Source organism: Sturnira hondurensis, unplaced genomic scaffold (assembly GCF_014824575.4).
Source record: "Sturnira hondurensis isolate 20B ecotype Veracruz unplaced genomic scaffold, ASM1482457v3 Scaffold0003213, whole genome shotgun sequence".
NCBI classification, from domain to species: Eukaryota; Metazoa; Chordata; class Mammalia; order Chiroptera; family Phyllostomidae; genus Sturnira; species Sturnira hondurensis.
In genome coordinates this window covers 561,062-575,959 of record NW_028075844.1, presented here as the reverse complement: position 1 = coordinate 575,959, position 14,898 = coordinate 561,062, and the positions used below count along the sequence as shown (strand labels likewise).

Sequence of the window (14,898 nt, the reverse complement as noted above, 5' to 3'; positions counted from 1 at the left end):
TCTCTCTCGCACCACCGCGGCTCAACCCACCGCCTAGAGACGCGCATGCGCACTTGCGCGATACCTGCCGGGAGTTGTAGTTTCAGTGTGGTGGGCACGGCAAGTCCAGTGGCAGCTCTCCGGTGCCGCGGCGCCCAAGGGACGAGGCGGAAGTAGGGCGGCCGCCCCGGAGACCGAGGACTCTGGGTCTGCGGTCGCGTCGGCGCCGGCGACGGGCGCGGGGCTCAGGAAGGGCGCGTGCGCGGCGATAGGCCCCGGGGGAGGAGGCAGGGCAAGGCCAGGCTAGGGGGCTGTGGTCGGATTATCTAGCCTGGAAGATGCACAAGAGGAAGGGAACCCCGGGACCCCCCGGCCGAGGCGCCGCCGCCGCCCGCCAGGTGAGTTAGTACCCTGCGACCTTACCTAGGCCACCTCCCTACCTGCCCCTCAGGAGAACCCTATCTCCACCCCCAGGTGAGCCCGGAGCCCCGCCCCCAAAATGAGGTTTGACCCCCACCAATGCGGCCTACTGTATCTGGCACCCTAGCTGCTAGCGCCGCGCCCTAGGCTTAGGGCCACCTGTTGCTGCAGCAGCTCCAATAGGTGAGGGGGAGGCCTCGACCTGGGATAAGGACAGGTGCTGCTCCCCTGGCCGGAGCTCGCTTTGAACCGTCGCATCAGCCGGGCCAGGTCAGACCCTTTTTACCCCCGTTGTAAAGATGGCACTGAGGCACAGAAAGGTGAAGACACCTGCCCATGGTCATGGGAATTGACAGTTCGGCCAGAGCTAAAGGCAAATCCAGAGGTGCTCCCATTAGCCCACAGGACTGTGGCTGGGTCCCTTCTCCCTCTCTCCCTTCTCTTCTCTCCCAGGCACCAGAAGAGTGATTTTTCTCAGCTTTGATGGAAGGAGCCCAGGCCATTGCTTAGTGCCAGGTGTTAGAGTCTGGCCAACCTGAAGGTCCCATTTGGCCTCTGTACATTGGATGCTGGGCCTCAGCTCCCAAACTCAGTTTCCTCGTTTGTAAAATGGAGGCCATAAGAGTCCCTGTGTCATAGGACAGTTACGAAGATTCATTGGGATAGTTTATGGATGGTGCTAGAAAATAGCACTTAGTAAGTGTTACTATCATTGTTACTATTAGAAGGAGTCGTATGTAATTGGTAATATTTGCTATTTTTAAAAAGATTTTATTTATTTATCTTTAGAGGGGAAGGGAAGGAGAGAGGGAGAGAAATATCAATGTATGGCTGCCTCTCATGTGTCCCCTTCTAGGAAGGCCTGCAACCCAGGCATGTGCCCTGACTGGGAACTGAACCTCGATCCTCTGGTTCACAGGCCTGAGCTCAATCCACTGAGCCACACCAGCCAGGGCTGGGCCATTTTTGATCTACAGAAAGGGCAGTTTTGTATAATTCAATTTAATATTATCATGTCATGATGGGTCATTAACCAGGATAGGATAGATAGGAAGACAATCTGTTACACAGTAGAGACCCCACTTTCAACATCATGTTACTGTAAGGGGTTCTGTTTACTTTTGACACCTTCAGACTTCCTGCATATCCCCCTCTGTTGAGGACGCTGGAAGGAAAAGCCCAGGTGTGTGAAGTGGCGGTGCCTTGGAGAGAGTGTGGGGCATGCTTTCCCCACTGCTCTCTGCTAGCAGCGCATCATGGGTACAGACTCAGAGCCTGAAACTGGGTCTCTCTACCTGCCCTTTGCCTTATGTTGATGTATGCCAAAGGGCCTGGCCAGTCTTGGGACACTTGTTGCATTCTGGGCCTGTTCTAGACTTCTGGCACTCCCCAGGGAAATGGCTTTGCCAAGAGGCCTGGATTGTCTTCCTCCCAAGGGCACTCTGAGTCCATCATGGCTGCCTCTGGCTAGGTGAGGAGCATCCCAATGTCTGACTGAACTTTTACTGTTCCTGCAGCTGGGCCTGCTGGTTGATCTCTCCCCAGATGGCCTGATGATCCCCGAGGATGGAGTTAACAATGAGGAACTAGAGGCTGAGTTCTTGGCTTTGGTTGGGGGCCCACCCCAAGCCCTGGAGAAGCTCAAAGGCAAAGGTGAGACTCTCAACCCACCCGTGGAACATTTCCTGAGCTCCCGCTATGGGCCAGGCTCAGAGCTGGGTGCTAGGAAGACAGAGGAAAGGAGACAGAAAAGGTCTCTGCCCTCCTTAAACCCGCAGTCTGGGTTAAAGGTTAAATGGTCAACTCTGGACCCAGAGTGAGTGTTTGAATCCCAACTCTGCTACATACTGCCTGTGACTTAATATGTCCCACGAACAGTGTGAGCCTGTTTCCCCATCTCTAAAATGAGAATAAACCACACTTATGTCACCAGAGTTAATCTTCTAGTGTTCTTAAAGGACTTCACACTGGACCTGGTGAGTCATCCAGCCCACTGATCAGGGCTGTGATAAGGGAAGCACAGGGCAATGGGAGAGACCTATGATCTGGGAAGAATTCATGGAGGAGGCACCCATGGTGGGTAGGGCCACATGAAGATTTGGGAAGTACTTCTGGGAGGGGTCACAGCACATGCAAAAGCTCTGGGGGAGATGGCAGTGGGCAGAGGATTCCAAAGTGGTCAAGTGGGGCTGGAGCCCAGAGGGCAAACATAGCCTTTACACTTTTTAGGTAACACAGTTGATCCTCATTATCACGAATTTTGTATTTGTGAATTCACATACTGGTTAAAATTTATTTGTAACCCCAAATCAATACATGCAGCTCTTTTTCAGTCATTCTTGGACATGCACAGAGCCACAAAAAGTTTGAGTAACCCAACCTGCCCAGCATCCCACAGTGAGGAAGTTCCAGAGCCAGAGTTTGAACGCAGGCTTTATAAGGAAGGGATAAGGCCGGTGAGGTCCTCTGGGGAGCGGGATCATGCCTGCTGGCCCTAGGGCAGTGGGGTGCCACGGAAGTGCCAAGAGAGAGACATGCTGCCTCATTGCCTACTGCCATATTCTTTGGGGCTCTGAGTGATCAGAATGGGAGACTGGGGACTTTCGAAGGATCTTGGTCCAGCTGGCACCTCCTCCTGCTGCCAGGTCCCCTGCCCATGGAGGCCATTGAGAAGATGGCCAACTTGTGCATGAGAGACCCAGATGAGGAGGAGGGGACAGACGATGAGGATGTAGAAGCTGATGATGATCTGCTGGTGAGTGTCCAGGTGGAGCAGAGGGCCTCCGCTCCCATTGTTTCCCCATCTGTCAGGCCCTCATGCAGCCTCCTGGCCTTGTATCCCTGCAGGCAGAACTAAATGAGGTCCTTGGGGAGGAGCAGAAGACTTTGGAGTCCCACCCTCCTGTGGCCCAGGTATATGTCCAACAACTCTATTCCCTATGGCTCAAGGTTCAAGGCCTTCCCTTGAACCTCAGCAATGCAACCTCAGGCAGGTGATTGAACACTTCTGAACCCAAGTTCTCTGTACTAGGGAAGGGCATGATAATTTCTGTCCTTCCAAAGTGGGGAGCAACTGGGATAGGGGTGACATGCCAGGTGAGCAGTGGGCCCTCAACCAAGCACACCTGCAGAGTGGGCTGAGTTGGGTCATCACCCACCCACACCATGCCCTGTACTCCTCCCACAGCCAAAAGCCACGGCCCCCAGCCCAGAAGTGGAGGCCACCTTGCAGGAAAGGCTGGCCCTCTACCAGACAGCAATAGAAAGTGCTAGGCAAACTGGAGACAGTGCCAAGATGCGGCGCTATGACCGAGGACTTAAGGTGACTGGGCAGATGGGAGAGTGCTGGGACCCTACCACTGCCCCTGCACTCAGCTCCAGGCTCTTTCAAAACCCCCATTTCCACATTCTCCCAGACACTGGAAAACCTGCTGGCCTCTGTCCAGAAGGGCAATGCCATCGATGAAGAGGACATCCCACCACCAGTTGCCGTGGGGAAGGGCCCAGTGGCCACATCCAGCCACACATCTGCACCCACCCTGCCAGCCTCTATGAACCTGCCAGCCCCAGAACCCAGGGTCACAGTGGAGGGTCACAGTGGAGGGTCCTCGTCACTGGGCCTGGCTAAGCCCCAGCTGCCCTCAGGTAGGCCAAGTGCTAAGTATAATTGTAACAGTTGTTCAACACCAAAAGAAAAAATTTTTAACACAGAAATGTGCGACAATAAGTTAATCAAATATCAAGGTGTTTAGTTTTGACCTGTAGATACCTTCTCAGGTGAGTGGCCCTAAACTTAAAGTACTTGGTCATTTGTCCCTCTGAGAAAGTACAACACAGGCTGTTTCCCAGCTGTTTCTTTTTTCATGGTCACTGGATGGTGTACCTACTGTGCTTTGTTTTTTATACTGACAATTGTACCTATTGCTTTCAATTTAGAGACACAAATGTCTTGAGCATATTCAAAACTAAATTACTATTTAAAAAGCAGTTTAGCCCTGGCTGGTGTAGCTCAGTGGATTGAGCGCGGGCCTTCGAACTACACGATCGCGGTTCGATTCCCAGTCAGGGCACATGCCTGGGTTGCAGGCCATTTCCCAGCAGGGGGCGCATGAGAAGCAACCATACATTGATATTTATCTCCTTCTCCCCTTCCCCTCTAAAGATAAATAAAATCTTAAAAAAAAGGCAGTTTAATCCTCTGTTTCCCAACTTTCCCAACACACCACATAAATGTATTTCAGTGGCAAATGTCTGATAGGGTGGTCAAAAGGTTTTCAAGTGCCCACATAGATCATGTTAGGATAAAATTCTGTGGGGGACGTAGATAGAAAGAAGAGAAGATGTGAAATTCCCAAGTGCAAAAGTGATTCCTGGGAAATATTTTATAAGTAAATGTTGGTATATACTCAAAGGAATTGAAAGCAAGGACATGAAAATTTACACATGCATGTTCAAAGCAGTATGACCAAAAGTAGAAGCAGCCCAAGTGTCTATTGATGGATGAATGGGTAAACAAAATAATAGATCTTTACAATGAAATACTATGCAGCCTTAAAAAGGAAAGACATTCTGCCCTGGCTGGTGTAGCTCAATGGATTGAGCATGGGCCTGCGAACCAAACAACCGTGGTTCGATTCCCAGTCAGGGCACATGCCTGGGTTGCAGGCCAGTTCCCAGCGGGGTGACACACGAGAGGCAACCATACATTGATGTTTCTCTCCCTCTCCTTCCCTTCACCTCTAAAGGTAAAAAAATGAAATCTTAAAAAAAAGAAATTAAAAAGAAGAAATATTTTAAAAAAGGAAAGACATTCTGACACATGCTACAATGTGGGTGACCCTGCTGAATGTTATGCTAGATGAAATAAGGCAGTCCAAAAGAACAAATACTGTCTAATTCTACTTGCATGAGGTCCCTAGGGGAGTCAAATTCATAGAGACGGAAAGAACAGTGGGAGCCAGGGACTTGGAGAGGGTGTGGGGAGTTAGTGTTTAGTGGGGGCAGAGTTCTAGTTTGGGAGGATGAAAATGTTCTCTTCCATGGATGGATGGAGCTGATGGTTGTTCAACTAATGGATGTACTTAACACGACTAAACGGTGTACTTGAAAATGGTTAAGATGGTGAATTTTGCCTTATACACATTTTGCCATGTGTTTTTTTAAAGATTTTATTTATTTATTTTTAGAAAGAGGGGAAGGGAGGGAGAAAGAGAGGGAGAGAAACATCAATGTGTCATTGCCTCCCATGTGGCCACCACCGGGGACCTGGACCTGGCCTGCCACCCAGGCATGTGTCCCAACTAGAAATTGAACCAGCGACCCTTTGGTTCGCAGCCCGCACTCAATCCACTGAGCTACCCCAGCCAGGGCTGCCATATTGTTTTGTAAGTGAATATTGGTGAGTTCCAAATCATCATGGTAGTTAAAATGCATGAGGTTTAAAAGAGTGGTGTGATAGTTTTCTTTTTCACATGTGGATATTTGAAAGCTACTGGGAATAACAACATTGGCTACTTTTGAAACTTAAGATGAAAAATTTTAGGTGCCAACTCAAAAATTCATAAGGGTACATAAAATTTTCCAAAATTTCCTGGGAAGCAAAACAGCGATGGCTCTGGAGCCTGACGGGCCTAAATTGGTCCCACAGTGCATTTTTCAGGCTGCGTGACTTCGAAGAGACAGCATCCCCCCCCTGAGCTATAGTTCTCACATCTGTAAAATGGGCCTAAGAACAGTCTTTGTTGTGAGAGTAGAAATGGTTTGTACGCTGCTCTCCTTCCAGGTCCCTGCAGCACCGGCCCCCTGGCTCAGTTGCAGAACCGCCAACGGGAGTACAAGCTGGCTGCTCTCCACGCCAAGCAGCAGGGGGATACCTCCACCGCCGCCAGGCACTTCCGTGTGGCTAAGGTGTGTCCAAACTGATGGACAGGTTCAGGTGGAAAGAATAGGATGCTTCCAACATTACATGATGGCAAAGATCATGGGCTCTGAAGTCAGATATACCTAAATTTAAATCCCGGCTTAATTACTCTCTAGGCGTTATTTGCTGCATCTCTTGCAACCTTAGTTTACCCTTTCTGTGAAATGGGCCTAAGTATGAAGAGGCTTGAGCAAGATTGGGCAAAGGAAGGGGCAGACTGGGAGTCCACTGTCACATGGCAGGGCACGGAGGCTCCACCTAGGGTTCTGGCTCCAGCTGCCGCCTCTCCTGACCACCTTCCTTCTCACAGAGCTTTGATGCTGTTTTGGAGGCTCTGAGCCGGGGGGAGCCTGTGGACCTGTCTCGCTTGCCTCCTCCACCTGGTTAGTACCCTATCTACCTACCCTCCAGGACTATTGGAGGCCTCCACTAACTTCTTCCTGATACTGCTGCCTCCTCTGGTCAGGACTGAGTCCCAGTTGGGCCACACCAGTCTGGGTGGGCGTGGGGGTGGCCACAAGCAGGCCTTTCATTGCACTGGACTTTTCTGCCCTCCAGACCAGCTACCCCCAGATCCACCATCACCGCCATTGCAGCCTCCAACTCCCAGCGCGGTGCCATCTACACCAGGTAGGCTCCTGGGACTTTGGGTGGACAGATTAGGGCAAGACATTGTCTCCTTCCAAGACTCTTAATCTTGGCCCTCAACCCCATCCGGCCCAGAGGTCCCTCTACCCCCGAGGACTCTTCTGGAGGCACTGGAGCAGCGAATGGAGCGATACCACGTGGCCGCAGCCCAGGCTAAGGCCAAGGGAGACCAGCGGAAGGCTCGCATGCATGAGCGCATTGTCAAGGTGCATGGGGGCTGAGTGGGTGGGTGGGCAGCCCCTGGAGACCGTGCCCAGGGAATCCTAACACCTGTGTCCCCCACAGCAATACCAAGATGCCATTCGAGCCCACAAGGCTGGCCGAGCCGTGGATGTGGCTGAGTTGCCTGTGCCCCCAGGTAGGCCCTGCCCCCACCCTACCCCTCCAGCCCCTGAGCCTTTGCCAGTACAATTCCTTCTGACTGTACAGGCTCAGGGAGTTGATTGCTACACATTCAGGAATTCTGCAAGCTTGTTAGACAATTGGTACCTTAAATCAGTACAGTGGGAGTGTTTACACCATGGAAATCAGCAAACACTAAAAATCAGGGGGTTTTATTTGAAGAGCCTGTTGGCCAGCCTCCTGCTGACTGATCTTTCCTTTCCTTTTGTTTGACTCACTCCTTCGTAGTCATTGGTTCTTTAGCTTTATGATACCTCATTGGCTTCCCATTGGCCCCCCAGTGGGTTTGAGGCCTCCTCTGGGTTCTCAGAGCTGCCTGTCTATCCCCACTGAGAACAGTGATATCTGTACTTCGGTCCCCTGAAAGTACCCCCAGGCCCAGGACCACCCCTTGTAGCTGGCACAGCACCTCACAGTGCTTCCTTGTTGGAGTCCGTCTGGTCAAGGCCCAGGGTCAGGCAAGAGGCAAGAGGGAGGTTGTCATAGTCTGGTGTCTATACCAAACCACTGGCAGCTCTTTCCCACATGTAAAGTGGCTTCAAAGGCCTAAAGCTCCTTTGGAGGGGGAGGAGCCCATCCCTCCACCATCCACTATCATGGCATGGCCCTCTCCCTCCTGACCGGGCCCCAACTGGCCGCCCAGGCTTTCCCCCTATCCAGGGCCTAGAGGCCTCCGAGTCCACCCAGCCAAGCCTGGTGGGGGTCCTGGAGACCGCCATGAAGCTGGCTAACCAGGATGAAGGCCCAGAGGATGAAGAAGATGAGGACCCTAAGAAGGTATGAGGGGCAGGGCCTTGAAGTGAGGCAGGGAGTGGCAGCAAAGTAAACTCTGACAGTCCTGGCCTTGAGCCAGAAAGAACTGGCCTGTCCTGGCCTTGCTGCCTCCTGACCATGTGGCCATGGGCAAGTCATTTTATTCTCTGAGCCTTGTTGTCCTCATCTATAAAGTGGGCATGGTTGTAGTCCCTGCTTCTCAGAGCTGTTGCAAGGATTCAGTGAGAAAGGACTGTATATTGTACTTAGTGCTGAGGAAGCAGGAACTAAGCTGGTCACTGTTGTCAGTGTCAGGCCCTGACCATTTGGGGAGTGGCCTCATCAGAGATTCTGGGAGAGCTCTGACTTCCTCTCCATCCTTCAGCAGCCCAGCAGCCCTGCAGCCCCCACAGCCCAGCCCAAGGCCCCATCCTCAAGGGCACCCCAGCTAGGATCTACTTCAGCAGCCAAAGCAGCCCCCAAAGGCACATCCACCAGAGGTAAGTGTCCCCTGTTCACCCTGCTGCCCATCACCTGGCCATGGGCTGGGCTGCATTCACAGATGCCCCTATGCCCACAGCCCAGCAGCAGCTAGCCTTCCTGGAGGGCCGAAAGAAGCAGCTCTTACAGGCCGCATTGCGAGCCAAGCAGAAGAACGACGTGGAGGGTGCCAAGATGCACTTGCGCCAGGCCAAGGGGCTGGACCCCATGCTGGAGGCCTCACGCAATGGGCTGCCTGTGGATATCACCAAGGTGAAACCTCTAGGCCTGATGAACCTTCGCAGGTGCTCAACTGTTGGACCTGGCCATGTATCAGCCATGTGACTTGAAATATATTAGTCAGGGTTCAGGCTAAGTTGCTGTAATAAATAGACCCCTCATGAGAGAGTGGTTAAACAAGACAGATGTTTATGTTTCTTGCATGTAGTACTCAGGATGCTTTGGGCTCTTTTAAAGAAACTCCAGAGCCCAGGTTCTTTCTATTTTGTTGTTTTGCCACACCTGAGGAGGTTTTCCTTATCGACATGGCCCAAGTGGACCACTAATCTGTCTGCATCCTGTCTGTGGGGAGCCATGAGGGAGAAAAATTGCAGGCCAAGAAGTTTCCTCAAAGAAAGTGTCATAGAGTTGCCATCATTCCTATTCACCTCTCATTGGTCAGAACTGAGTCACATGGCTGCACCTAGCTGCAAGAGAGGCTGGAACATTTTCTTACAGGACTACCATGTGCCCAGGCAGAACTCTATTACTAGGGAAGAGGGTAACAGTTAACAGATTCTGCCACTTTTGTTAGAACCATCCACTTCTCTAAGTGTCACTTTTCTCTTTGAGGAAGAAGAAAGAGCAGGAACAGGGGACATAGGAGTAGTTGGGGAAAGCCGCTTCAAGGAGGGGTTAGGGTGGGCCTGCTCATTGCTGACCATCAGGCCTCTCTCCATGAGCCTTGACCTTTCAGGTGCCACCTGCCCCTGTCAACAAGGATGACTTTGCCCTGGTCCAGCGTCCTGGCCCTGGTCTGTCTCAGGAGTCTGCCCGGCGCTATGGTGAACTCACCAAGCTTCTGAGGCAGCAGCATGAGGTAAGGGGACCCCTGGCCCGCGTCAGCAGGCCTTCTCCAGGGGCATGGTCCTTCAACCCTCCCTTCACTGTCTTCTGCCTCACCAGATGTGTCTGAATCACTCCAACCAGTTCACCCACCTGGGCAACATTGCCGAAACCAGCAAGTAAGTGCCCCCATGCCCACCTCTGCCTGGGTGTGCACCCTGTGCCTGCCTCTGGGACCAAAGACCTGAGCAGGGCCCTCTTGTGGCAGATTTGAGAAACTGGCGGAGGACTGTAAGCGGAGCATGGAGACCCTGAAGCAGGCCTTCGCCCGGGGTCTTCCCACACCCACTGCCCGCTTTGAGCAGAGAACCTTCAGTGTCATCAAGTAAGGCTCCCAATGGCCCCTGGCTCAGATGCCCATTCGAGGAGGGATGTTCCCTCCCCAGAAGCTGAGGGGTGGTGGGAGCATAGCACATGTAAGTGTCCTGAGGCAGGCAGGAGGTACAAGTGAAGGACGACAAGTAAGGGGGTGTTGGCAGTGACACATTTGGAAACGGGGAAGATGCAGTGAGTGCAGAAGCGAGCCCTGTCCCAGGAGCCTTTGTGAGCCCTCAGGATGGCGGTTGTTGGTCCTGCTCCACTTAAGTGTTCCCACACCCTGGCTGGTTGGAATCATTTTTCCAACTTGCAGATGAGGTTAGATGCAGCCACTGGGATAACCTAGGATAACCACCTAGGAAAACCTACACCATTTGCCCCAGCTTTGCCATATCTGCATCCCTGGCTCCCCATCATTTCCTCTCTGCCTGTTGGTCGCAGTTGGCTCCTCTCCTGCCACACAGACCTCTTTTTGGTCCCTCAGATATACCAAGCATGTTCCCACTCAGGGCCTCCACCCCTGTGGTTTACCCTGTCCAGACCCTCTTCCCCAGGCCTCCGCATTGCACTCCCTGCTTGACAGCCAGCATCGCTAATAATGTTGGCCCTCACTGATCACCCTGTGGAAAGCAGCCCCTCCAGAGCACACTTCCACCTTTCCCCTGTTATAATTCTTTTCAGAGTTGCTTTGTTTCTTTATTTATATATTCATTGGTTATCTTCCCACTCAGCCAGCTCAGGCTCCATGAGCACAGAGACAGGTCTCTCTCACTTACTTCTGTATCCCCAGCAATGAGGACACAGGCTGGCACACAGTAGGGGCTCCAGAAATATTGCTAAGGGAAAGAAAGTTTCCTCAACCATGAGGCAACTGGCTGGCACATAGTAGGTACTCAGGTAATGTCAAATGAAGAGAAGGCCCCACAGCAGCTAGGGCACTGGCTGGCACATAATAGGAGGCTCTAGAAATACTGTTAAATAAAGGGAAGATCCCCCAGCAGCAAGGCCACTGGCTGGTGCAAAGTTGGCACTAAATAAAGACATGCAAACTAAAGAAAGGACCCAAAAGTTAGTCATTGGCAGAACTGGACAGAGAACTCGAGTTTGTCTAATTTTAAAACGGGAGCCCAGGAGCCGAGACACCCCCAAAGGCCAGTGTGGGACTTGTCCCCTGCCCTCACCAGAGGAAAAGAAGGGCGGGCAGTGGGGCTGAGGTGCCTCTATCTCCCCGCCTGTCCTCCCGGAAGGATCTTCCAGGACCTCAGCAGCAATGACATGCTCCTGTTCATCGTGAAGGGCATCAGCCTGCCCACACCTCCAGGTGAGGGAGCATCATGCAGGGGTCAGGGCCATGGGCACCACCTCTCTGCCCAGCTGTGACCCTTCTTTGCCCACAGGGCTCTCCCCTGGCGATCTGGATATCTTCGTTCGGTTCGATTTCCCCTATCCCAATGTGGTATGTAGAGAGCCAAAGAGAGATGGGCTTAAGCCCCATCAGGATGGGAAGTGGGTCGGGCACAGGTCCCAGGCCAGGCCCCAGCCCCTGAGCTTTCCTGCCTCCTGTCTGATCCCAGGAAGAAGCTCAGAAAGACAAGACCAGTGTGATCAAGAACACAGACTCCCCTGGTGAGATACGAGCAACGGGGAGCCCCACCCCCTGCAGCAAGAAGGTGAGCCTGACTCCTCTCTCCTTCCCTGGGCAGAGTTCAAGGAGCAGTTCAAACTCTGCATCAACCGCAGTCACCGAGGCTTCCGAAGGGCAATACAGACCAAAGGCATCAAGTTCGAAGTGGTCCATAAGGGGTGAGCTGGGGGCCAGGCACTGCATGGGCTCTGGGGGCAGGGAGGTTGCCCTGGGCCAACCATCCTGTTCCCCTCACGTACACAGGGGGCTATTCAAGACCGACCGGGTCCTGGGTACAGCCCAGCTGAAGCTGGATGCCCTGGAGACAGCATGTGAGGTCCGGGAGATCCTTGAGGTAAGAGGTGGGCGTTAATTTGAATGTTCTAGTATGGCTGTGTCACTCATTGATATCACTCAAATGCTCCCTGCCCTGAGCCTCCCAAGGGCCCTCTCTGCTGACCCAGCCTCTCCCCTGGGAGTCCAAGACCTCCTTACTTCCAGCCCCAAATACCCCCAGGGCCCTGTTCTACTATGACCAGTTGGCATCTCAGTCATACTCATGGGCCCATGTTTTGTAAATCACCTTGGTTGTTCCTGACCCCAGTCCTGAGACTCCAGTCGCTGCCTATTTCCCAATATCCTCTCCTTACTCCAACCCAGGTCCTGGATGGTCGCCGGCCCACGGGAGGGCGGCTGGAGGTGATGGTCCGGATTCGAGAGCCACTGACGGCCCAGCAGTTGGAGACAATAACTGAGAGGTGGCTGGTCGTCGATCCTGTGCCAGCAGCAGTGCCCACAGTGAGACCCCACCCAGCAGTAACCAGGGAGGGAGGCTTGGTTCAAGGGGAGCCAAGACTCACAAGACTGGTTTTGTCCTCTGAAGCAGGTTGCTGGACCCAAAGGGAAGGCCCCTCCCATTCCTGCCCTTACGAGGGAGCCAGCAAACAGGTAGGTGGCTGGGCCGGGCCATGCTGGAAAGAACCGCCCCCTTCCCATCTCAGCCCTTCCTGGACAGTACCTCATTAGGCACAAACTTGAACGTGTCTCTTCCCCACTTGAAAACCTTTCCTGGCTCCCTTTCTTCTGGAGAATCATGTTTAAACTCTTCAGCTTAATTTTTAAGACCTTTTTTGATCTGACTATTGTCAGTATATCCAACCTTCTCTCTCCCCACTCCCTCCTGTTGGTTCATGGCCGCACCTAATTTTTACTCTCCTCTGGGCTTCTATGTTACAGTGCCCTGACTACTTTTACCCACACACTTGTTCCTGGCTCCTCTGCCCAACTGACTCCTGTGGGTTCCAAATTGCCTGTTTCCTCCTCTAGGAAGCCTTCCTTGACTGCTTGGCATTGCAGTTGCCTGGGTATACAGTGCAGTTGCCTAGACGTACATCGTCACCTCTAGGCTGTGGGCTTAGTAGCAACACTTCTTGGCCTGGCTTGTCTCTTCCTGTTCCCCAATGCCCAGCATGTCAAATTAATGGATTCAAGGATCAAGATCCTCACAGATCCTCATCCCTCTCCCCACCCCATAGATCCAGCCGGCCCCTGCATAGTCTTAGTGTGCTGGCCTTTGACCAGGAGCGTCTGGAGCGGAAGGTGAGTTCCCATCCACTGGGCTTGGTGGGGCAGGATTGAGGAGTCTTGCAGGTTCAGGCAGGGCTCTCACAGCCCTCTCTGTGCCCTGTAGATCCTGGCCTTCAGGCAGGCACGGCGGCCAGTGCCCCCGGAGGTGGTCCAGCAGTACCAGGATATCATGCATCGCAGCCAGTGGCAGAGAGCACAGCTGGAGCAGGGGGGCCCAGCCATCCGGCGGGGTAGGGGCTCGGGGGACAGGCACTCAGGGGAGGGACTTGGGGACAGGCACTCGGGTGAGGCGCAGTGGCAGTGGCCCCATTTTGACCCTGTCCCACTCTCAGAATACATGGCCCACTTGGAACGTCAGCTGCAATTCTATACAGAGGCTGCCCGGCGCCTCGGCAGTGAAGGCAGCAGGGTGAGCTGGCCGGGGTTCAGGTGGGCACTGGGGGACTGGGGCTGCCAGGGGCTTCCCACTGACCTCCCATTGGGTCCCCAGGAACCTGCAAAGGAGGCACTCTACAGGCGGAACCTGGTTGAGAATGAGGTGAGTGACTCAGATGTTGAGGGGGGGAGTGAGCAGCTGTGACTGTGGCCCCCACTCACCCCAGCGTTCTCTCCTGCAGCTGCAGCGGCTCCGTAGGTGAGGGGCTGATGGCACTGGGAGCCCCTGGAGATGGGGGAGCAGGCTTGAGGCCCCAGTGCTGGGAGGAGCTGACACTGCCACGGCCTCAGACCAGACAAGCAGACAATCAGCGGACAATCAGCTCTGGATGGACTCGTCCCCTGCTGGGCCCACCCAGCCCTGGCAGGGGGCATTGGGGATGGTGCCCACCAGCCGGCCTGTGCCCCTGGCCTGTTCCAGAGGTGGGAGAGTGGCCAGGTCCAAGCCTGAGAGCCCCTGCAAGCACTTTACACCCTGTCCCTCCCTAGCCTTAACCCTAAGCCCACTCACACCCCAAAGAAGCCTCTGAGACCAGCTAGAACCTGACTGGTTCCCCAGGGGGGTGCCCTGGTCCAGCTCGGCCCCAGGGCTTACACATGGAATAAACAGCCAGGGCCACACCCGGTGCTCCATCTTTGTTTCTCTGTTCTCGCCATGAGTAGCTGGGCTGGGTGTCCCCTTCCCCCCATCCCACCCTGGGGTGATGAAGGGGAGGTGCCTAACAGAGGAGCAGCCTGGGAGGGGGAGTGTCCCTAAAGGATGTGTTCTTGCCTGCGAAGGCCGTGCATCGGTCATAGAGCCTGCCATCTGCCCAAGGGCACCTGTGCCACCATGCATTCGATCTTGATGTGTACACCCAGACATGCCTGGTGGCCTTGGGCACGTCTGGGTTTACAGGTGTGGTTGTGCCCTATGTGGTGGTGCTCAGTGACCCACATGTGTCTTGGCCTCGAAAGGCAGCTCACTGGCCACGGGACCTGGATCAAACTGCCTCATGCATTTAGCATCCTGTAACCTCAGTTTCCCCCACTGTGTGTAAGGATAGCAAGAGCCCCTTCTGTCCCACAAAGTGAAGGGCACCTGATTGGTGGTGAGCACTCAAAAGAATTAGGCTTTATTGTCACTGTCTCCATCTAGGCAGAAAGTAGGAAGGTGGCCAGCAGGGCCAGCATGGTCTGCGCACCTGGTGTGCGAGCTGAATGCCTC

General features: G+C 53.7%; 1 protein-coding gene across 4 annotated transcripts; it reads left to right on the top strand.

Annotated features, from left to right (window-relative positions):
• Window positions 1–68: 68 nt before the first annotated feature.
• On the top strand, window positions 69–14,310 carry CC2D1A (coiled-coil and C2 domain containing 1A). Of its 4 annotated transcripts, none has more exons than XM_037041832.1 (29): window positions 69–377; window positions 1,917–2,052; window positions 3,045–3,154; window positions 3,247–3,312; window positions 3,587–3,721; window positions 3,816–4,044; window positions 6,182–6,306; window positions 6,630–6,702; window positions 6,878–6,949; window positions 7,043–7,173; window positions 7,253–7,325; window positions 8,013–8,146; window positions 8,511–8,622; window positions 8,703–8,875; window positions 9,579–9,701; window positions 9,788–9,846; window positions 9,936–10,052; window positions 11,293–11,366; window positions 11,443–11,501; window positions 11,620–11,671; window positions 11,749–11,848; window positions 11,934–12,024; window positions 12,330–12,467; window positions 12,556–12,617; window positions 13,205–13,268; window positions 13,360–13,486; window positions 13,589–13,665; window positions 13,747–13,794; window positions 13,874–14,310. In XM_037041832.1, the coding sequence occupies exons 1-29, from the start codon at window positions 318–320 to the stop codon at window positions 13,892–13,894; spliced, it is 2,841 nt and encodes a 946-aa protein (XP_036897727.1). In that variant the 5' UTR covers window positions 69–317; the 3' UTR covers window positions 13,895–14,310. The 4 variants fall into 4 exon arrangements, with proteins under 4 accessions (XP_036897727.1, XP_036897725.1, XP_036897726.1 ...); XM_037041830.1 differs by having other exon boundaries at window positions 12,553–12,617; XM_037041831.1 differs by having other exon boundaries at window positions 8,508–8,622.
• The last annotated feature ends 588 nt before the right edge of the window (window positions 14,311–14,898 follow it).